This window comes from Cucumis sativus, chromosome 1 (assembly GCF_000004075.3).
Source record: "Cucumis sativus cultivar 9930 chromosome 1, Cucumber_9930_V3, whole genome shotgun sequence".
NCBI lineage: Eukaryota > Viridiplantae > Streptophyta > Magnoliopsida > Cucurbitales > Cucurbitaceae > Cucumis > Cucumis sativus.
Window position 1 is genome coordinate 12360681 of NC_026655.2, and position 23134 is coordinate 12383814.

The following is a 23134-nucleotide window of genomic DNA, read 5'->3' on the forward strand; positions in this document are numbered from 1 at the left end:
AATCTCAAGATAGATAATAGTATCTTAGGCATGATACATCCTTGAAAACATCCAACAAAAATGAATGAAAGTCGGCTCGAGTCAATTCGTCTAAAAGAATAAAAAGAGTTCGAGAGAAAATGCCTAAAATTCAAATTCAGTGCCAAAAATGTGTAAGAATTGTTGGCAACTAGGGTAGTAATGCTACTTTCAAAAAACTCTATAGCATCGCAGCACTACACAACAAAGTCATAGAGCGTTGAGGTTTTTGCATGAAATTGGATTATTCTACCTTACGATGTCGTGCCTTCTTTGCTCCACATCAATTTTCTTGTCCCGTTGACATTCTAAACCTCTAATTAATCTCGTTAGGATAAAAGATCATTCATAATTTTCTTATCAATGAACAACATTATTGTGAAAAGATATATCGGTGATATATCGATTTTTAGGGAAAAAAAAAAGAAAATATCTTGTCACTTATTATCTCTATCAGATACGTGATTTTACGGTTATCTATTGAGATTTTAATTTGCTAATGTGAATATTTATTTTAATTTTCTTCACATGAAACAATAGTATTCTGGCCACTCCAAGCACAACAGTTCCTTCAAAAAAATATAAAATGATATGTAAATTTTCAAAATTGACATCTTAATTCAGCAAACAAAAATAGTTGTTTAAAAACTAGACTTATTTAGTTTACAAAAACTTGCACTAGATATCCTCACTTAATCACTAGTTCTACACCCAAAATATAGACTAAATAACTTCGCATCTAATATACAAATTTACCAAACTCAACTCCGCATCTCAAGTGAAAAAAGATTTCTTTAACCCAAAAGAAGACGTTGGGGCATTAACTTTTCAAAGTGGATTTGGCTTCATAGTAGAAAATTGGGAGTGAAACATGAGGCTGAAAAAGGGCTAACAAAGAGAGCGATCGTCCACGTGGTTGGCAGTCAAGTGGTCTTTAAAGAAGAGGATGAAGAACTTGTTTCCCATTGGTCCGAAATCTATCCAACACCCTCCTATTAGATTTCCCTTCCAGATTCTCATCTTCATGATTCCTACTTGGCTCCATTTAAACCCACAATTCAATTCACAATATCTCCCACACACCCTCTTCTTCATCATATCATATAACACATTCCATTACATACCTGAAATCTCCCATCTCAAAAACCATGGCTGCAACTTCTGGTGCTGTGCTTACTGGATTGGGCTCACCCTTCCTCCGTGGAAGTAGCAGAACTCGGACCTTGCTGGCCGGAGCTAGAGGTAGTGTCAATGTTGTCAGCTCTAGCAAGCTTGTCATCGTCGCTGCTGCTCAGCCTAAGAAGTCTTGGCTCCCTGGTGTTAGAGGTGGTGGCAACTTGGTCGACCCAGAATGGCTTGATGGCTCGTATGTTTCTTTTACTTTCTTTAAGTTAGCACATAGGTTATTGTTTTGAACCTGCAGTTGGAAGATAGGATTTTAGTCCTAGTTTAAGTTACTTTGGACTGGAATTAAACAGGGGTAGAAAATTAGGGAACAAAATTGTTATCAAACATGTTCTAAGCAACTGTTGTGGAGAATTTGGTATAGGCATTTTATCGAACGTTTTTAGAGCAGCATTCTTGAAAAGATATGGGAAAGGCATTTTATCAAACGGTTTCTAGGTAATTACCATCTAGAATCTGGCATAGCATTTCATCGAACATTTTCAAAGCAGTTACTCTTAGCAATCTAGAACAGTCACTTAATCAAACATTTTCTAAGCAACCATAGTTGAAAACTTTAGAAGAGATATTTAAACGAACACTTGCTAAGCAACCATAGTAAGTTGATAAGCAATTACTTGTTCCATTCGTAGACTTCCAGGTGACTACGGCTTCGACCCATTGGGTTTGGGGAAGGACCCTGCATTTTTGAAGTGGTATAGAGAAGCAGAGCTGATCCACGGGCGGTGGGCAATGGCAGCAGTGGTCGGAATCTTCGTCGGACAAGCCTGGAGTGGAATCCCATGGTTCGAAGCCGGAGCAGATCCAGGCGCAATTGCTCCATTCTCCTTCGGATCACTTCTAGGAACCCAGCTTCTGCTAATGGGATGGTTGAAAGCAAACGATGGGTGGATTTCTTCAACCAGAATCTCAATCGGTGGAATGGGCTACACCATGGTCGAGGACGGCAGAGAATTTCGCAAACGCAACCGGAGAACAAGGGTATCCCGGAGGAAAATTCTTCGATCCATTGGGATTTGCAGGAACTCTTAAAGATGGGGTTTACATTGCAGACACGGAGAAATTGGAGAGATTGAAGTTGGCAGAAATCAAGCATGCTAGGATCGCCATGTTAGCAATGCTCATCTTCTACTTTGAAGCTGGACAGGGGAAAACCATTGGGTGCTCTTGGATTGTAAAAACAAAAAAAAATGTTGATGTGAAGATAAAATTGTTCATAATTTCACTAAGAAAAAAAAGGGATTGAACATGTGTTGATGATTTTGAGATAGATTTTGAAAGGGGTTTTGTTGGAGCCCTAAAATCAGAACTTCAAAATTGAGTGTGTGCCATTTCCAAAGTCTACACTTTGCGTTGTTTCAATTCTTAGTTTATTGAATCGCTTAAAGTCGATGGTGTTCATTAGGGGCTGGCAATTGATAACCTTGTTCATGTTACAAGTCTGTAAGAGGACGTTTGGAACGTGAAGTAAATTATTATAACATATTGTTATTATAATATGTGAGTTATGATAGTTTATGAGTTATTATAATCTGTGTTTGGGTGCAGATTATTATAATTTATGTTTGGAAAAGTAAAGAACGAAATGAGGTAGTGAAGAACGAAATGAGAGTGAAGAATAGTGACACAGGCGAGAGATGAAACGTGGGAAATAGTAAAAAGGGAAGAGTGAGGAATAGGAGTAATGAAATTTTGTTTTAAATTGAAAGGAACTTAGTTTTCTTAAACTAACATACCAATAGTAATGAAATTTTGTTTTAAATTTAATATTCTTAAAAATCAAACATGTTTTAACTCCGACTTTGGATATCAAATATGGATCGTCGTCTTGTGAAAACCATTATCTTCAAAATAAAATTGACATAATTGACATAATTTTATTATGAGTTGTTTATGTTGGATGATTGGAGGGGCTGACAAGCATAGTTACCCTATAGAGAGTTCACTTATTTATAATCTCTTCTTAACCCTTAAACTTCCAATGCGGTATGGAAACCTCACTCAAGCATGAATATGCTTTGAGGTGTGGGCTTAAATAAAGTAGTGAGTCATTCTCAACCGTAAGAAAATTGATAAATTAAATTGTGTATACTAGAATCTCTTGAGTTACGTTGTTTGGGAGAACGGAAGGGAAGGAAACGATTGGAGGAAAGGATTATGATAATTCTTGAGTTATGAAAAAGGTTTTGTTATAATAACCTGTGTTTGGAGGAAGAATTATGTGGAATAGATTACGAGGGGTTATGATAACATGTGTTTGAAGAAAAGATTAAGTGGAATAGATTATGAGGGGTTATGATAACATGTGTTTAAGGAAATGATTATAAATGGGTTATTATAACACATGTTTGGGCTAAGAATTATGAATTTATTATTATTATTATTATTATTTTGTATGCTAAATCCAATACACAAATATTCGTATATTTAATTTACCAAATTATCATATACTCAGAAAACAAATTCCATTAGTTTTCTTAAATACGATATCCATTTTCAATATTTTTTACTCAAGTGTTTCGTGTCAATAAATTATTAATTTTTTTAAAGTTTGTATTCTAACTCCAATACACAAGTTAGATATTTAAGTTACCAAATTTTCATAGTTTTCGTATAACAATTTCTAGTAATTTCTTCATAGACGACGCTCATTTTCAACATTTTTTAATGTTGGGTCGTTATGTACGAATATATTATACCTTTTTTAAAAATTGATATTGTAAATGCATTCTCGAAAAATTGTGTATGTTTAACAATTGATTTAAATCAACAACTTCAAGCATAATTTTATTGAAACGAAACGAATTACAAAGAACAAAATAGTTTCTAGAATGTGAGTTATAAAATGAAGTCAATTACACCAGACATCATGCAGAAGCAAAAAAGATTTAAAAACATGTCAAGTGGTTCAAGTGGACAATCAATCACGGGTTATCACACAAAATGATGTTGCAGTATGCGAGCTTCATATCATCAAGTAGGTCCAAGAAAGATTTTCGTGACGACCATCTTCTGTGTCATTACCATCATACATTGTGCATTGTCCTCTACACTAAGCTGGGTGATAGACTGCAACTGTTTAATGATTTTCCACTGTAAAATGTCTTCCTCTTGTCTAGCTATCTTCAGCCAATACTCAATGGCCTTGAACTAGTCATCCGCCCAGTCCATTGTCCTATGAATGACGTCCACATGCTTCACAATTTCTCCTCCACGCTTCTTCTTTGATCCCTAGAACCCGACCCACAGTCGCTCGATCGACTAGGTCTTGCAGCCATCGTGTTTTCGGGCGACATGTTCAGTCCCTGGCAAAACATAGTAGGGAACTTCATATTGAACCTATCTTTCAATTAAAATCCCTCACTTCCGCCAAGTACATTGGACCCAACATCAGCAAATGTCTCTGAGCGTGCCCTCTGTTAGGATTTATGTCCTAAAACTCGTAGATTGTAAATATAATTCATTGATCGTTATTAGTAAATTGTTATTAGTATAATGTCAATAAATGTTATTGGATGAGAGTGGTCAGATCACCAATTCAATATGCTTATCATTTTGGAGATAAAACCGAGTGGGGAGCTAAGAACATAATTACACAAGATGGAATTCATTACCTTCTTACTTTAGAGTAAGTAGATGAGCGTTTCCTTAAATGGTGTCTCTAAGACTTGAACAAATGACCCTACCCTCTCTATGGCACGAGAGGAGTTTATGTTTATTGGTTTGACCAAAACAGGTTGTTCATTAAAGAAGCACTGGTATTTAAGCACTAGAGGTAACCTAAATGGTTTGTAGTAGATGGATAAGATCAGATACCTTATCATAGTGATACTACGAATATGGTCTGCTTTGTAGTTGTTACAATTGTTATAAAGTGCTACAAATGATTTGATCTTAATCATTCATGTCGAGACATTAGAGCGGGTATTCTATATAAAGAGTTTGTATAAGACCGAACAAATGAAATAAACAGTCTCCCTTATTAACAGCGTTACTAGTTGAGACTAAATTGCACCAATATGACCATAAGTGACTTGTCCTAAATCCTGAGTAAGTTGTAAATTTCTACCAATGAATGCGATCCTTTGATTTGTATAGGTGAGAGTAGCCTATGTCGCCGACTCAATATGCATACCATTTTGGGTATTCCTCTAATTGGGGAGCTAGAAACACAACTACACAAGAAGGAATTCACTCATTCTCTATAGTAAGTAGAGAAATTGCTCTCTTAAGGGCTTGAACAATGACGCCACACTCTCTCTTGGTCGAGAGGAGTTCAGTTATAGTAAAATTATAACTTATTGTTCATTAGAAGAATCAGTGGTACTTAAGAAGTTAGATGTAACTACAGGGGCAAAACAATAATGTTTGGTCTAGCTGTACTTACGAGTAGTTTGTGAAGGGTCATTGCACTGGATTGGTTACATGTAATGGACACAAAAATATATCTTCAATAAGAAGAGTGCAACTGATAGTTCAATTAAAGAGTTTAATTAATTAATCTCATATAATTGGAGTTTCAATATGTAAGTCCATAAGGTCCCATTGTTAGCTCAATAAAGATAAATGAGAATCAAATTTATTTTGATTTAAATTAAAAAATTTCAAATTGATTAAAGGAAATAAATTGTATATGATACAATTTATTTGATATATTATAATATAAAGTTTTTATAAGATAAGCTAATATTTGAATATGATTCAAATAATAATAATATATAAAAGATTCATAAATAAACTATAGGTTAAAATTAATATGGATTTAATTCATATTAGAACTATATGAGAGAGCTAAACCAGGTTATATTATATATGATATAATATAAAGTTTATATTATATGAGGCATTATAAAGTTTATATTATATGAGGCATAATATGAATTAAATTTATACTAATTTTATTTTATACGTGATGGAGAGGAGGGAGTTATTGATAACTTCCCCCTCCATCTCTCTTAAGAAAGATGGTTAAGATACAATCTTAACTCTCTGCATATTACGAAAAGAAAAAAAAATCGTTTAAAAAGTTTTCTCATTATTCAAACTAAATCACAGAAGCCCACAACTTGATTTTTACCTTAAGAATAAGGAGGAAGACTTGTGGTGTTCTTGGTAGATTCAAGGAGTTCTTGGAAGATTTTACAAAGGTTAGTGTTTTTTCCTTTTCATCCTTAGAAGCATGTTTAGGCATTATTTTGTTTTATTTGAATTTTGTTTTATTTGAATTTTGTTTTGTTTTTCATATTGAATTCTTTTTTCACTGCGTTCATACGCTACGTGAATTCCATTCCTTCACTTTCAACCCTTATGGCAGCTTCAACCAGTTTAGAAAAGTTTGGACCAATCCATACTGGTCGTGATCGGTGCTCTAATTTTGGTTCACAAGTCTTCTTCAAACCACTTGCACTTGTTTGCCTCATCAACAACAAAGACTAAAGCATGCTTAACCAACTTAATAAGTCATTTTTCATATTTTGCAATGGTGGTATCGCATTGAACCAAACAAATTAACTCGTTTCTTTTCGCATCACAGAAGGAATGAGGGCAAAACATATCCTTGTAGGTCTTTTTGAATTATTCCCACGTGATGAGGACTTCTCTTCCTGCCCTAGTCGTGTGGAGAGTCTACCAGTCTTCTGTGTCATCTTACGACAAGAACGTTGCTAATTTCACTTTTCTCTCTTTGGGGCAGTCCATCATTCGAAAGCACTTTTCTATCAAACTTAACCACTTCTCCGCGTCACCTGAATTAGTGGTTCTTACAAAGCTTGTTGCCCCTAATGCCTTTAGCCTCTCGATGCTAAATATTTAGTTTAATTTCTGAGGAAACGATCAAACATGCCTTCCTCAGTTATCCTCCTCACTGAAATGTATGGGTTACTAGCCATCTCATTCAACGCTTGTGCTCTATTGACGCTCCCAGTAGCTAGGACATCTATTGCCACTTGCCTAACTCATATTGGCCTTCCTCATGGTGTCATGGTTCCTATATCATATTAATATGTTAGACTCTCATATCAGTACATGACGCCAAATGCATGACTCTACTTGAAAACGCTCCCAAGAATTTATGCTTGAATACCACTTGTCATATCCCGCTCTAAAGGTCACTCAATGCAACCGCGTGGAAGCATGCCACCTAGTCACTTAACGCGTATCTTTCCACGAGATAACACGTTGAACGTCTATTAAGTAGAATAACTTCTTAAACCATAAGATTTAAACGCGCAATTTGAATTTGAATAAAACAAGAAACTTCATTGATAAACGAACCACAAGGGTACATTTAATTTTTAGTACATAAATCTTTCAAAAGAAATGAATACAGACTCAAGACAATGATTTGGCTTTTCTCGCCTAACTTCTACATGTTATGCGAGATAACAGCGGCCACTATTAAAATGATGCAATTAAGGAAGCACGGTAGGTGATCGAGATAGCAAGTTCAACATCGAATGTCCTTTGCTACCTAGGGAATAAAAAAAATATTTAAAAGGTTAGACGAAAACGCCTAGTGAATGAGATCTTTTATCAAGCACTATAAATAAATTCAGATTGCTTTGTTGGCCACATAATCATTTATCATAATAAACATTATAGTAAAATGTAAGTCAAATTGTTTCAAAGTTTATCACATCGTATGCCTTTTGCATATTCAAGATTAAGATTAGGTCACCTAGGTCACCAATAAATAAAATAGTCAATTTTAAACAATAAACGATGTTAAAACATAAAAGTGACTATTTCATGGTTTAGTCTTATGTAAACTCTTTCCATAGAATAATGCCCCCACTTTCATGTCTCTACATGAACGATTCATGATCACATCGTTTGTACTAACTACAAAGTGGGTCGCGTCCATAGTATCCCAGAAATAAGGTATTCATCTTTATTCGTATATTATATATATCATTTAAGTTATATACTCGAACTTGATCCACATTTATGTCTCCATAGATAGTTCAAGTTTTCTCAATAATAGCCTCAGGACCTTTGTTTATTGGATTCAAGATTATAGAATAATTTTACTAATAATTTCTTAATAACAATTTTATTGAAAAAGAATATGATTTTAAATTACAAACAACGAGTTTTATGACATAAATTTCAACAAATAGAATATGAAATTTTACTATATTTTGTAAATACTATTTTTTCATTATAATTTGGAATAGTTGCAAATATAGTCATTAGATTCAAAATAATTAAGTATGTATAACAATATTTTTAAAAAATTGCAAATATAACAAAATTTGTCATAATCTATTAATAATAAAATTCTATTACTAATAGACTATATGTAGCAAACATTGGTCTATCACTAATAAACCATAAGAGTCTATGAATGATAGAAGTCTTATCACTAATAAACCATACCGACATGTTGCATAATGCATATGTAATTATTTTCAAATATTCCCCCACTTAAATGTGCAAAAGCCAACTTATATAATGTCTATGTTTGCCACCATTTTTTCTTAAGCCAAAACAATCAACAAACCACCAAAACCCAGTTTCTTTTGTCACTTCCTCAACAACAATACAAGCAAAAACATATTTCCCAAAATAAATAACAATCTTGACACGATCCTAAAACTACAATTGCTTAAACAATTTGTATTCTTCTTCTCAAGAATATGTGGCTAAGAACTGAGATATTAACATTTTTTAATCATTTTCCCATAATTTAATTTAAAATTTTGTAGGTTTCAGCATTAACTAAGTGGGCAAATATGTAATTTGGCCATTATTTTTGTCTAAAAATATGGCCATATATTATTTCCATTGAGATTGATTGGATATAACCATTATCCAAAATCGATGCATATGACATTATTGACCCAAATAGAGGCCTTTGGTGTAGACGAAGGGACGTTTTTGTTTCTCATAACTAATCAAATGTCCTTTTAGTTAACTATTTCATTTACAACATATGCCCTAATGTGTATCTTCTAAACCCTATTTTAGTTTCAAATATTACAATACCAGAGTTTATTTCCTTTTTTATTTTATTATTGTTCGCCGTATGTTTACGACGCTAATAATATTCATAATATATAATTATCAATTGAGATGCAACTCGATCCTTACAACCAAATGAGGAGTTGGAAGCTAAAGTCGTTGTATAGTATTTTAGGACTAACTCGCTATTAGATTTGAAGATTCTCAAATCTTTTTAGATGATCAATAGATTGATTCGAAATTTTTTATAATCTTTTAGATGATGAATAGGTTGATTTTTCGGGGAGCGGTTGCTTTGCTGTCTCATTTCTTTCCATTGCAATTTTAATGGACTCAATAAATTTAAAGAAATGTAGTCATTGGTCAAAGAGTTAATGTACATAATTTGTAGAATAACTTTTAAAGTTGATTAAAAAGATCCTTTATAAAATAAAAGCACTAAATTTGACTTTTAAAAAATTATTTTTTTCCTTTATAAGGTGACCTTTCCATAATCTCTCGTTAAAGACTTACCTTTTACAAATCTTTGAAATATAATCTTTTGATTACGTGAGAGTATACTACTACATTTTCATCACTTATTACGTTAAAGATACCGTCCTATGATAGTCTTAATACGATCAAGATGACATTATATTTATGAACGTAACAAAACCGATAAAAATAAAAGGTTGTCATAGGGATCATCACATCTTATTAGAGTTAGATATAATCATTTCAAAGCGATATACTAGAGATTGCATTTTCCACAAATATCTCACCATATACTTATGCGAAAATGTCAACAAACTGTGATAAAAATATATTGTCATCATGTTAGGGTTATGATAGAGATGGTTATTTGATACGCTATAAAAAAGTGATAATGCACTTTCACGTAAAGAGAAAGTTATATGTCATACGTTTGTGAGTGGTGAGTTATTTAATCATAAAAGACGCTTTTAAAGAAGTCATCCATACAAAAAAAAATTCTAAATTTTAATGAGATGTTTATAAATTATAGATATGTTAAATTGTTTTTAATATAAGTTAATAAATCAATATTGATAATATTTTTTAGATTTAAGAGTGATTTGAATAATAAAAAATAAGTTTAGTGATTATAAAATCACTCCTGAACATGCATAAAATTCTCGTCCTTTAATTGTTAAAATATTAGTTCAAGGAGTGTGTAGAATGGATGACTTGAAAATTGGAGAAAAAAAAAATTACCATGAAAAAACAAATGTATAATAACTCTTCGTTAACTTTGAAAATTGCACATACAACAATATTTTAATTAATATATTGATTTTGTTAAATATTGCCAAATTTCCAAAATTATACCTACCTTTCTTTCTTCTATCGTTTTTCCTTTTTTTTCTTCTATCGTTTTCCTTTCTTTCTTCTTACGTTTCCATATTGGAATTTCATAAATTTTGTTTTTTCTTTCGTTTCTATATTTAGTTTTTTGCTCAGATTCTTCGTCTACAATTTTTGAATTTCATTCGATTTTGCAGTTTCCTTTCATTGCGATTTCTTGCACGATTCTTCTTCTTCTCCTTCTCCTTCTCCTTTTGTAGTCTACGTACAACATCATCTTCTCCTTTTGATGTTTATGACTCCATGCCATTGTATTATTTCATTGATCTTTGGTGTTATTGTATGATTTTGTTTTTTATTGCTTAATTTTTTTTAGGGTTTTCTTCAATATTGCTATGGGTTATTTTTCAGTTTAATTTCTTTCTTCAATCTGCAATTTTTTATTCATTTTACGTGTTTTTTTCATTGTTGGTAAACATAATTACCACAAACAATGAAATAAGAAATAAGGATATGTACATTTTTAATATAGGTTAAGAACTAAACATTTCTTTATTTTTTTATGTGAATTTAAAAGATAATCATATGAATAGAAATTAACAAAAAAAAAAAAATGTACGCTATAGGATTATATGACAATCATAATGTTAATAGAAAAAATTATTAACCATTCACAAAAAAGAAAAAAGAAAAAAGAAAAATAATCATATTATATAATCAGAAACTATTTAATAATTGTTAAAAGATTAAAAATATCGATAAACTACTGAGTAAGTATAAAAAAAATCAGTAAATAGTAAATATTATCCTACTAAATTAAACAATAATAAGATGGTAAATTAGTATCATTAACCTATATCAAATAACAATCAAATAATAATGGATATAATTGATCATTAATAATAATGAGAGGACAATAATGCTGTTACACTGATTCAATATCACACTATTTTTTAAAGTAAGGGGCAAAATTGTAATTTTGGTATCAGACCCATTCTCAATTTAGGCTAGGCCTTTAATTTGGCCATTTGTGCAAAATAAAAAAGATGGTACTATGGACTATATTTTTATAATTATTTTTGCTACATATGCAATTGCCTCTATTTTAAAACTATATTCTTCCTAAAGACTTATTCACACATATACGTATTTTAAAATTTTTTAAAAAAATCTCATAATAAAAAGTTTAAACGCACACTAAAAACATGAAGTTGTCCATATCAAAAACTCTATACTAATTACGATAGTGGTTTTATTTATGTATTTAAAACTAATAAAATAAAATAAAATAAGAGCTCATCTCCATCTCAAAATCAAGAAAAGAATCTATTTTATAACCATTATTCTAATTTGGATGAATCAAGACGAATATTTGTTTTGCTAAAAAAAGTTAAGATATTGCGATTGGATGGGGCCAGAAAATTAATTTTCTTTATCTCCACACTTCCCCAAAAAATATAAAGAAATATCAAGATATTTTTATTTTTCCTCTCTCACTATCCCCTCCAATCAATGTCTATCCCCATAGACCCAAATATTTTAAATACCATCTTTCTCCTTCTATTTTGAAATTAATTATATCTAATTTTCAAACATAATTTAATGCTAAAAGGAAAAGCAAAATTTAAGACTACAAAACATATATCCCACTAAAAGAAGAAGTTCCAATCCACATATTGTTTATTATTTGTTTTGAATTTTGTATTGTTTATTTGGTTGGAAAGGATTAGTAGGGTAAGAGAGAGTTGATATTTTAAGTAATAAAGGAAGAAGGGGTAGAGATGTAAAAGTGGAAAGATGAGGTGGGGAAATAGGAGATTCCAAAGCGTAAGCACGTGATACGGTCTTGTCGCTTCTCTTTCTCATTTTCTCTAAGAATATTCAATTGCTTATTTTCTGGGACCCAGCGATGAACAAATGTGTTAGATGCCAGCCAGCCATTTTTCTTTTTTTTCTTTTTCTAATTCAAATCAATCACCCAACCGTTTTTCCACATTACTAAACTAAGGATCAATTCATTTTTATGATATAAACTTATAAACATAACTAAACTCAGGATCCAACAAATGCATTCCTAACAGCCTCATTTTCACAACCATTTCATTTCCAATATTATAAGTTTATAAACCTCACTCCCATCTATTCATTTATGTATTTTCTTCCTACGTTGTACGGGTATATTTATAAACGGGTTGGATTGAGTTGTGAGACATTCTCAATCCAATCCGTAAAGTATGAGTTAAGTTGGGTTAAATTCTAAATAGCAAGGCAAAAAACAATGTAAACAACAATAACCCTCATTCATTATGATTTGTGCATGTAAAAGCAAAGTCAAGTTAGTAGCAATCCTTTACAACTCTCATGAAGTTTAAATTTTAATTTTATTGGTATTTGTATGGAAAACCAAAAACTGAAAAGGAGAAGATCTAAGAAGAGAGAAGATGTGGCACCGTGAGGAAGAGAAATGGAGGAGAGGAAAGCACACGTGAACGTTTCGCAACTTTTTTTAAAAGTTTTATTAAATAAATAATATATATTAATTTGAGTTGGGTTGTTGAGTTATACTTATCCCTAGAATTGTTTGAGTTTAAACGTCGAAAAAGACTATTATACATTTATACGTTGTCTTCAATCAAAAGAATGTTTTGCTTTAAGAAGTCTAACTTCTATATTATATTCATACGTTTGTTCTTTTACAAATCAGAAACATCATTCTTTTAAATTAATAAAGTCATTTCGAAATTTGTTTGTAATCCCTTAACTTTAAAACATAAATTAACATTTATTTATACTTTACAACCTAAATTTATAACATTTTATTTTCAATTATTATTTTAGATATTTTAACCACTTTAGAACGTTTTGTGAATTATTAATAAGTGTTTTTTATATTTTAATAATTATGTAATATGAAATAGTTGAAAATATAGTAATTAAATTTAAAATAATCAAGTATATAACAATATTTTTAAAATATCGTAAATACAGCAAGATTTGTCAAAATCTATCAATGATAGAAGTCAAATGATTGATCATAATACAAATATTGATTTATCACTCGATGAAAGGGTAGTAAATTATAATGATGTAAATTCATTATTGTTATATGGTTAAGCAAAGGAGTAGTATAATGTTTTTAGATTTTGTTAATGATTTGATTTAGATATTTGTAATTATAACTTTATTTTAAGCGGACAATCACAAGAAAACAAACAAAAAAAAGGACAAAAGAGAAAATCAAATTAGAAAGCAAGAGAGAAAATGGGAATATAGGAATTTGGTTGGATGATGTGAAAATAACAAAAGAGTAAAAAAAGAAAAAAACTAACTATTGTTGACCATAAAAATATTTTGATATTAAATATTCTATTGATAATTTAATGATTGTATAGATAGTTTCATGTTTTATAGGTACAATATTAATATAAGAAGGAATAGTGATCCCATTTCATTGTAAAAGGCAATTAACTAAATAATAAAATGTGATAGATAGGCAATTAACTTACCTTTATAATTTGTATAGACGTTTTATCTTTACATTTTTTAGACGTAAATATTTTCAGGAGATTAACATTTTGAACTTACTTACATGTATTAAACTATATACATATTTATGAGTAAATGTTAGGTAGTAACAGCGTGGGAAACTTTTGCCTTTATAAAGCCATCACTCATGGAGTTAGGATTCCACTCATAATTATTCTCTCTCTCTTTATAGGCAAAGGGCACAGCACACCATTCTAGCGCGAATACTCAGCCTAACCATTCAGGTTTCTTCTTCATCTCTCTGTCTTTTTCATTACCTTTCCATTTCTTGTAATCTGTTTTCATTTTAAATTTTGATTGGTTTTCCAGATCAGGAATACATATTGATATATATATACACACACACACACATATATATATATATATATAGAGGATTTGTTGGAAGGAACAAGATACTGAGAATATGGTTGGCAGCGTGATGGGGATGGGTGAAAACAACGGTGGGGCTGAGGTTTTGATCGGAAAATTTGATACCAATCTTGTCTTTTCCGACCCTCTCCCACCCTTGGCCGTGTCCAACAACGGTTTGGATCTCAATGGACAACAACACGTAGATTCGAATCAGAAAGGAAAGAGGGAGATTGTACTTGGTAGAAATGTTCACACCACTTGCTTATCCATCACCGAACCTGACGCCAATGACGAGTCTACCGGCGATAAGGAAGCTTACATGGCTAGCGTCTTGGCTCGTTATAGAAAGAATCTTCTTGAGAGGACTAAATATCATTTAGGTTTTTAGTTAACTCTTGTCTGGTTTTAGTTTGAGAAACTGAAAATTTTCGTTGTTCTGATTTGGATTTGGATTTTACTCTGTTTTTTTTTGTTTTAGGGTATCCTTATAATTTGGACTTCGATTACGGTGCTCTATCGCAGTTACAGCATTTCTCAATTAACAATCTTGGCGATCCGTTCATTGAAAGTAATTACGGTGTGCATTCGAGGCAGTTTGAGGTTGGGGTTTTAGATTGGTTTGCTCGCCTTTGGGAGATTGAGAAGAATGAGTACTGGGATATATTACAAATTGTGGTACGGAAGGCAATCTTCATGGGATTCTCGTCGGGTTAGTTTCATTGAGTTGTTCGCTTCCTGTTTCGTATGGTGTTGATGGATGCTCTTTTTTTTTTTTTTTTTTTTTTTTAAAGCATTAGTGAAATTTTAGGCATTGGTTCTTGTAGGAGAGAAGTTTTGCCGGATGGGATTCTGTACGCTTCTCGGAAACTCATTATTCCGTGTTCAAAGCTGCTAGAATGTATAGAATGGACTGTGTGAAGGTTGGTACTCTGATATCTGGTGAGATTGATTGTGCTGACCTTAGAGTTAAGCTGCTTGCTAACAAAGACAAACCAGCTATACTCAATGTTAATATTGGTAATTTCTCTATCTCTTTTTATGTTTTGGACTAAAAACAGGGGAATATGTCCGTTTTATTTGTGAGAATTAAGTGGATTCTTGTTGCAGGAACCACGGTGAAGGGAGCTGTTGATGATCTTGATCTTGTGATACAAACACTTAACGAATGTGGGTTTTCAAAAGATCGGTTCTACATTCATTGTGATGGAGCATTGTTTGGACTTATGATGCCTTTTGTCAAACGTGTAAGTCACTTTCTTGCCTACTGATAATTTTCACTGAGGTGTGTTTCTACCTTTTGTTGTTTTTCACTTGAAGGAACTTGATATTGCCATACAATTTGGGTCCTGGTTTGATAGACTGAGTTTTTCAGCCAAGTTCCAATTCCTTTTTTTTGTGCTTTTTTCTTTTGGTTTTTCCTTACCTTTTAACTCTTTCAGTAAGGGTGGCTGCTTCTTTCCTTACCTTAATTCTTGGTTGATAACCTTACTCCTATCAGAACAATGTTATCTTACCTTTACACCTAATCAAACTTTCATCGAGAAAAACGAAAGAATGCCCGGACATATATGCAAAAAGGGAAAGCCCATAGCAAGGGAGACAACCTAAAAGGCGTCCTCCAATCCTATATAATAAGACCTAACAGATAGTTTATAAAATACCTAGTCACAGACCCTACAGGGACCAAACTTCGAAGGTTTTTTATACCCTTTAAAAATTCTACTCTTTCTCCCCCAAGGCCCAAAGTCCCATACCACATATACCTCAGTTTGCCATAAAAATCTTTCTTTCTCAGAGAAAGGAGAATGGAGGACCTCCTCTATCATCTCTTTGCAGGCTTTATGCTTGTTAGCCGAGCTTTTACCAAACTCGGAAAAAAAGACTCTACATTGCGTAAGCAAAATCACAAACACAGCATATGACCAAGATCTTCTCTCGCTCCCCTGCATTTGATGCAACACAACGGCCCAGTCAAGTTGGTCACCTCCTCAAAACTCTATCCAAGGTGTTAATTCTTCTATGGAGAACCTGCTAGACAAAAACTTAACATTCTTGAGAATTTTCTCCTTTACAACACTAGTTTCATAGAATATTTGCCCTTTATCTTACCTTCGCACCCATTTAGGCCAAAGAATTTTCCCTTGTCTTACTGCAGCAGCAAGCCCCAAATTGGCTAGTTTTTCTTCCTTGACGCTTGTCACGATCATACAAATTAATTATTTCCAACAAGTGTTCTATAGTATCTTCAACTTGTGAAGAAAATTCCTCCCATATTAAGCGACATGGATTCAATTGACTTCTCAAAAGCCAGAACCAGAAACCTCTGAGTTTCAACCTCTGATTCTAGGTGTTCATCAAACTTTTTTGTGCCATTTGATTTTCTCTTGATAGGATGTTGCTCTGATACTGATTTGTAAGGTACCACCTTGCAAAAGTGAACACGAAGTGTAGAGAACGAACTGATAAGAGAGAAAAGCATTTCAAGAGAGCACTCTCCAGAGACTCGAGTTTCCTTGAAATTATTTCCTGCCTCCTTCCCTTAACTGACCACCTGAAATATGAAAAAGAACTTGGGCCTGCCTAACACTTGGACCCAAATACCAATGTACAGCTTACTCCAAATCCCAAAAATGAACAATCCTACTTTAATTTAGATCATACTTTTTCCTTATATTATAGATATTAGTAATCAGAGGCTGATAGGAGGTTCTGAATTCAATGGATCTGGCAACAACTAAGAGGCACATCAGATGCTTTACCAAATTTAGCTCTTAAGATGAAAAGAAGAAAAAGAAAAATTAATAGCTACCACTTCTGACCTTCCACCTTGAAGGTAAGATGAAAGTTGAAGTGACTATGTTGATAGGAACCTTAGACCTGCCGTGGTAAGTCGAATTGATTCCTAAGTGGGAGCTGCCCCTAATACAAATTACTGTCTGGGTGGTTCACTCATTACCCTCAGACTCTGCGCAGAAGGCTTGGAGGTTCCTGATTCAATGGATTTAGCAAGAACCAAAAGAGGTTACGTTGGAGGTTTTTAACTTAATCTAACTTTACTAGTGACCGATCAGAATTCGAACACGCCGCGTTTTACTGGGAAGGCACCTCGAGGTTAAGGTGAAACTGGAAAGTTTTGGTGGCAGAATTGATGGGGACTTTTGGCCTCCCGTTCATAAAAAAACTTTACGTATGTTTGAAGAAGAGGGTGAACAAGGAGCAGTCTTTTCTGTAAACTATTAAGAGGCATCAAGTGGTCACTTGTCCAACTGCTACTCTTCATCCTACATTCAATTCTTTCCTGCCAACAGATACTCTCTTGTCGATAGTTGACTCTTTTACCTATTGTAGGTTAATCAAATGGAAGGCCTAGAGATTGGATAGGCTAATTTAAGAATGCCTATAAAATCCAGCTGCTAGATTCTCTTGATTGAATATTGAAATAAATCCATGCATGAAAATATAATTGCTTAGCCAAGAATGGGGCAACAATTGATTATTTAATGCGTAATTTCTTCCTATATTTAACATATTGGACCATCCGTTCCATTAGGTATCAACTTTTTTTACTATTTGTTTTCCAAGGTAGTTTGTTAATTGAATGATGAACTCGATCCATGTCCCTGCTGCTGGCTTCTAGTCATTTTTAATTGTTCGGGCTTGTCAGTTGGATATTTTCAGGACCTTACATACTTGCCTCATGAATCAAGTAAACTGTAAAATGAGAAGTTGGCATGACATTTTATTAGGGAACGGCAGAATTACTTCCATGCATCTTAATGCTTTAAAAGATACTTTTGGTTTTCTTAGGGTTTACCCTTCCGCATTCTGGCTCACCTGAAATGAAAGCAATTATAAAACTTCTGTATTTTGTGCTTGTAAGTTTCAGTATACTATCCCAGCTCACTAGTTTTGTTTTTTGAGCAGGCACCAAAGGTCTCGTTTAAGAAGCCCATTGGAAGTGTTAGTGTTTCTGGCCACAAGTTTGTTGGATGTCCTATGCCTTGTGGTGTTCAGCTTACAAGGTTGGAGCATATAAATGCCCTCTCCAGCAATGTTGAGTATCTAGCCTCAAGAGATGCCACAATCATGGAAGTCGGAATGGCCATGCTCCTATTTTCCTTTGGTACACGCTTAACAGAAAAGGCTATAAAGGTTTCCAAAAGGAAGTTCAGAAGTGTCTCAGAAATGCACACTACTTGAAAGACCGGCTTCTTGATGTGGGAATTAGTGCGATGCTGAATGAACTCAGCAGTACAGTTGTGTTTGAACGACCCCGAGATGAAGAGTTTATTCGAAGGTGGCAGCTAGCTTGTGAAGGAAATATTGCCCATGTTGTGGTAATGCCCAGCGTTAGCCAAGAGAAGCTGGATGATTTCCTATCCGACTTGGTCGAGAAACGGTCAACTTGGTACGATGGTGAGAACGTTCAGCCTCCATGTGTTGCAGCAGAGTTGGGAAATGAGAGCTGTGCTTGTAAGTTGCACAGGAGTTGATACGGATTTATGGAAGTTGTATTCTGTTGTATTTGCTTGTTTTGCAGTGAAACTCTGGATTCACTTGAATTTTGGGTTATAATAGCTGTTATAATAGCTGTGTGTTTCAAGTATGAATGAATGGCTATAGGCGTGTATTCAAGTGATACTGAACAATAATATGTTCTCGAGTTCTTGAATTTCTCTCTCATCCTTATTTGTTCATTTTTGTTTTCTTGCCACGAGAAATAACCAAAAATTGTAGAACCATCTGGTTTCTTTAACGGAACTTGATAGTTATATGATGAGCAAGTGTTTATGACAGGAGATCAAGCAAGGGGTAAACTTTTCACCACAGGCGAGACAAAGTTGTTCACAAAGAAGTGATCCCTATTATTTGCTGCGAGTGTTATTACAATACAATCCTCAATTATCAAAGAAATAATACAGCTTTTTTTGTACACATGTATATTCCTTTTTACAAGTATACTCATACAAATCCAAATGTAGAAGATACAGGCTACAATTCCTTAGCTTCCCAAATAAAAATACCAATCCTCACTACGTAATAGATTATCTAAAGCATGTGGTTAAGCTCCTGGAAGCTGGGACGGTGGAGACCCTCCTCGAGCATCAGGCTGAGACATGTGAAGCAGCTGTGGCTGTTGATGATTCTGGGAGTTGCCAAATTGAAGAAATGATGTTTGGAGAGGAGGGAATTGAGGAGGTAGCCCTCCTCCCATGTTGAATGAGTTGCCATTTGCAACAGGCAGTTGGGCAGCGGCTATCTTAAGTCGCTGTACTTCCTCCTCAATGTCTCATTCAAAGCTGTAAAAGCACCAAACATTTGAATAGTTAACATCTCCATGTGTAGTGTAAATGAAGCCCTCATGAAAAATGAAACCAAAAACGCCGGCATTTTTCTATGAATGAAGAACCACACGTACCATCCCTCAGATGGGCTTGCTGCTCCATGGCTTGCAATCTTAGCTTGAGTTCTCTGTTCTCAGTAGTCAATCCAGTGGTATCTCTCTGCACCAAAGTAGATTATTAAGCATAGCTCAACCGGTTGAAACATATCAAGAAGTCGTTCATATCCTCTCATCTAAGAACACAAACCAAAAAGTTGAAATACCCTCACTCAACTCAAAAGCAAAAACAAAAAACACTTTTCTCCATTGTTTTTTAGTCATCAAGACTGACAAAGCCCTCATTATCTGTACAATAAGTCTTGAAAGTGAGGGAGAAAAAACAAACAAATTTGAAAGGTCAAAAGTTACCAATTCTTTCTTCCATCACCATAACAAGTCCAAATGATAGCTACAGGCCACCCATGAGACTTGTAAAGCAAGATATATAAAAGATTCATGTTTTGTCTATAGTTCAGTCCACCTGTTCATTATCCTTCTTCATAAGCTACAAAAATATAGATGCCATACCTGTAACACAGTGACCTGAGCAGAAAGGGAAGTCGCTTCTGATTGAAGCATTTGCACCTTCTTCTCTAATTCATTAGTGTAACGTATTTTTCTCTCCTTGGATCGTGCAGCAGATTGTCTATTCGCCAGAATCCTAAAATGGAAGATGAATCACAAATCCATTTGTCATTTAATTTGATTAATTGCAGGGAACATCCAAAGTTCAACGAAAATTCGGAGCAGAAAGAAACAGAAACCCATTAATTCATGAGAAAATTGAAAGGAAGAACATGAAGTAGTGAATCAACAACCTCTTAGCTCTTTTAGGGTCCATCAAAGCAAGCTCAGCGAGTTTATCAGGTGCCATAGCCTTCTTGGAAGAATCAACTTCAAACGAGGAAGTCAAAGACCCATCCATTGAATTGCTATGCCTATGACGAGCAATCTTCTTCTCCCCCGCCGTCACTCTCCCCCAAGTATTTCACCGTCACTTCCATCTCCGGCCATCCCCAAGCCCTCGAAGAAGTCTGAATCCATCGATAAGCTCCGATAGTGAGAATTGAAGAAGGAAGCGGAGTTACCGTTTGCAGCCCTAGGTTTTGTGGTAGAGGCGTCTTCAGGGGACTTGGAATTAAAGGAATCGACGGCCATACGAGCCCCGACGGCGTGGGGGACGGGGAGGGAGAGGGAGAAGGAAGAGCAGAAGATAAATCGATGTCGGGAGAGTCGAAGAGGAGAAGAATGATCGAATCAGGTCGAAATTAGCGAAACGGAAGGAGGTGTCGGAGTGGGAACGGCGGTGGTGATAACTACGGTGTGGAGCTTCAGGCATGTGTTCTATGTCCATCCTAGCGGACGTATGCGGAGGTTTCCGGGCAGTAAAGTTCAAATCCATCATGGAAAGGGAAGTGAGAGGAGAAGGAAAGTGGTTTGAGTAAGTTGAAGGTTCAGACATGGTGAAGGAGAAGAAGAAGAAGAAGAAGAAGAAGAAGTTATTATAGTGAGATTATAACGGGGTGATTTTGTAATTTACTGAAATGAAGGGTCAAAATGATTATTTAGGGAAAGAGTTGGCATCGTTTTGGTTTCATAGTATAATTTGGAGGAAGTTATTTCAGTTGAAAAAAAAAGAAGAGAGAAAAGAGAGAGAGTAATATAAAAGTTTTCAACAATCACTCAAAGCGTATAGACCAAATTCAAACCCACTTTGGAGGATCTTCAGATCTTTCACACTTACATCCTTCATAATTTTTGTTCAATTATAAATTTTATTACGTCATTTCACAAATATTACTTATCAATTTTATAGTTTCTGTAAAAAAATATTTATATCAGTAAAGTTTTTGTTTCCTATGGACATGTCAAATTTCTAACTTTACAATAATTTCAATTTCAATCTTGTCAAAACATCAATTTAAATGATTAAATAAATATTTTATTATTTTTATTGTTTATATTTAATATTGATCATTCCTTCTATCAAATCTATTTTAAAGATGTATTATATTTAAAGACAACCCATGATTATGAAATACAATAGAAATAAATCCTAGAATAATCTATTCATCTTCACGTGATGAAACAAATGCAAAAACAATTTTCAAATCAAAGCCACGAATAGCAATTTATTGGCATTGTCAATAACAAAAATATTTTGCTCACTGTTTATTGAATAAATTTTTTTAAATAAGCTATTCCATATATTACTCTAATAACCATTGTGTATAAGTACATTAATCAACAATACTTCAATCTGAAAATTTCTATTCATTTGCTAGCTCTAGTAAACTTTGGTGCTTCATTCATCTAATTTGGTTTTTGTGTACTTAATGGTCCAATGACGTGACCTCAAACATTTTCATATTTCTATATCATTATATTTCTATATCATTGTCCGTTATCACAGACTTGAGACAATGATATTTCTCAATTAACATAATGAACTTTATATAGAGAATTTTAAATTTGTAGAATGGGAAGAGAGCTTAGATGCAAAAAAAAAAAAAAAAAAAAATAAAAAAATAAAAAATAAAAAAAAATATATATATATATATATATATATATATATATATATATATATAATATATATTTGTTATTAGTGCGAATTGTCTAATTAATGTAGTTAGTGGATAAGTTTGTAACGATAACAAAATTAGTGAAAATCATTTTGTAAAAAAATAATGAAATCTGAGAAGTTAAAAGTTTTTTGAAATAATTAATATCTAATTAATGTATTTAGTGGTAATTTGTTTAATAAGTCTTGAATTTGACAAAATCATCACTAATGTTATCGTTAGAATTACTAAAATGAAAGAGACAAAATGGAGAGAAAAAGTTTTTTACTACCGATCGTTTTATATATGGGGAGTTTGCAAAAATAGCAAAAAAAAAGAATGATAATAGAGCTTATTTTACTTACATTTTAAAAATTATAAAAACGACAAATTACGATCGGTTACCGTCATATTTATCAATTTACAATGTAAAAAAAAAAGGTGTCATGAGCTATTTTTTTATAAACTGTTTTATCATCTAATGCAATTTGACAGTATTCGGAATGAAATTAACTATATAATGAAAATGAGTAAGTGTTCCCATAAAGCTCATTGCAATATAGAAATGTTGACAAAAATTTAATAGGTGGGCTCAAAATGTTTCATTGATGTTATTGAATCAGAATATATTTATTTTTGATAATAACAAGAATAATGACTTGATAAGTTTAAGGATAAAAAGTCGTTTTTGCTCAAGGTCTAAAAACTAATTTTATAAAGCTTTGAGAATATTACCCGAAGCTCATCCCCAACCAAACAACAATTGTAAACCCTAAATCCTTCTAGCGCTTTAGTGTAGAAGTTGAAGTTAAAGTTGTGTTGAGTT

The 23134-nt window shown here is 33.3% G+C and overlaps 3 protein-coding genes across 3 annotated transcripts; 2 read left to right on the forward strand and 1 right to left on the reverse strand.

Moving 5' to 3' along the window:
* Positions 1-1005: 1005 nt before the first annotated feature.
* LOC116401771 (chlorophyll a-b binding protein CP24 10A, chloroplastic-like) lies at positions 1006-2700 on the forward strand. The gene is given in 5 exon segments (XM_031880288.1): positions 1006-1384; positions 1836-2071; positions 2074-2100; positions 2103-2355; positions 2357-2700. Coding segments are annotated over 5 exon segments (759 nt in total). The 5' UTR covers positions 1006-1166; the 3' UTR covers positions 2382-2700.
* An 11394-nt stretch (positions 2701-14094) lies between these two features.
* Positions 14095-19047, forward strand: LOC116404591 (serine decarboxylase-like). The gene is given in 9 exon segments (XM_031887555.1): positions 14095-14237; positions 14384-14744; positions 14843-15019; positions 15022-15073; positions 15189-15223; positions 15226-15381; positions 15472-15608; positions 18289-18448; positions 18451-19047. Coding segments are annotated over 8 exon segments (1452 nt in total). The 5' UTR covers positions 14095-14237; positions 14384-14416; the 3' UTR covers positions 18858-19047.
* A 155-nt stretch (positions 19048-19202) lies between these two features.
* Positions 19203-20905, reverse strand: LOC116404034 (transcription factor VIP1-like). Its single transcript, XM_031886192.1, is given in 6 exon segments — positions 19203-19647; positions 19650-19664; positions 19784-19868; positions 20276-20408; positions 20566-20737; positions 20836-20905. Coding segments are annotated over 6 exon segments (696 nt in total). The 3' UTR covers positions 19203-19426.
* Between the last annotated feature and the right edge of the window lie 2229 nt (positions 20906-23134).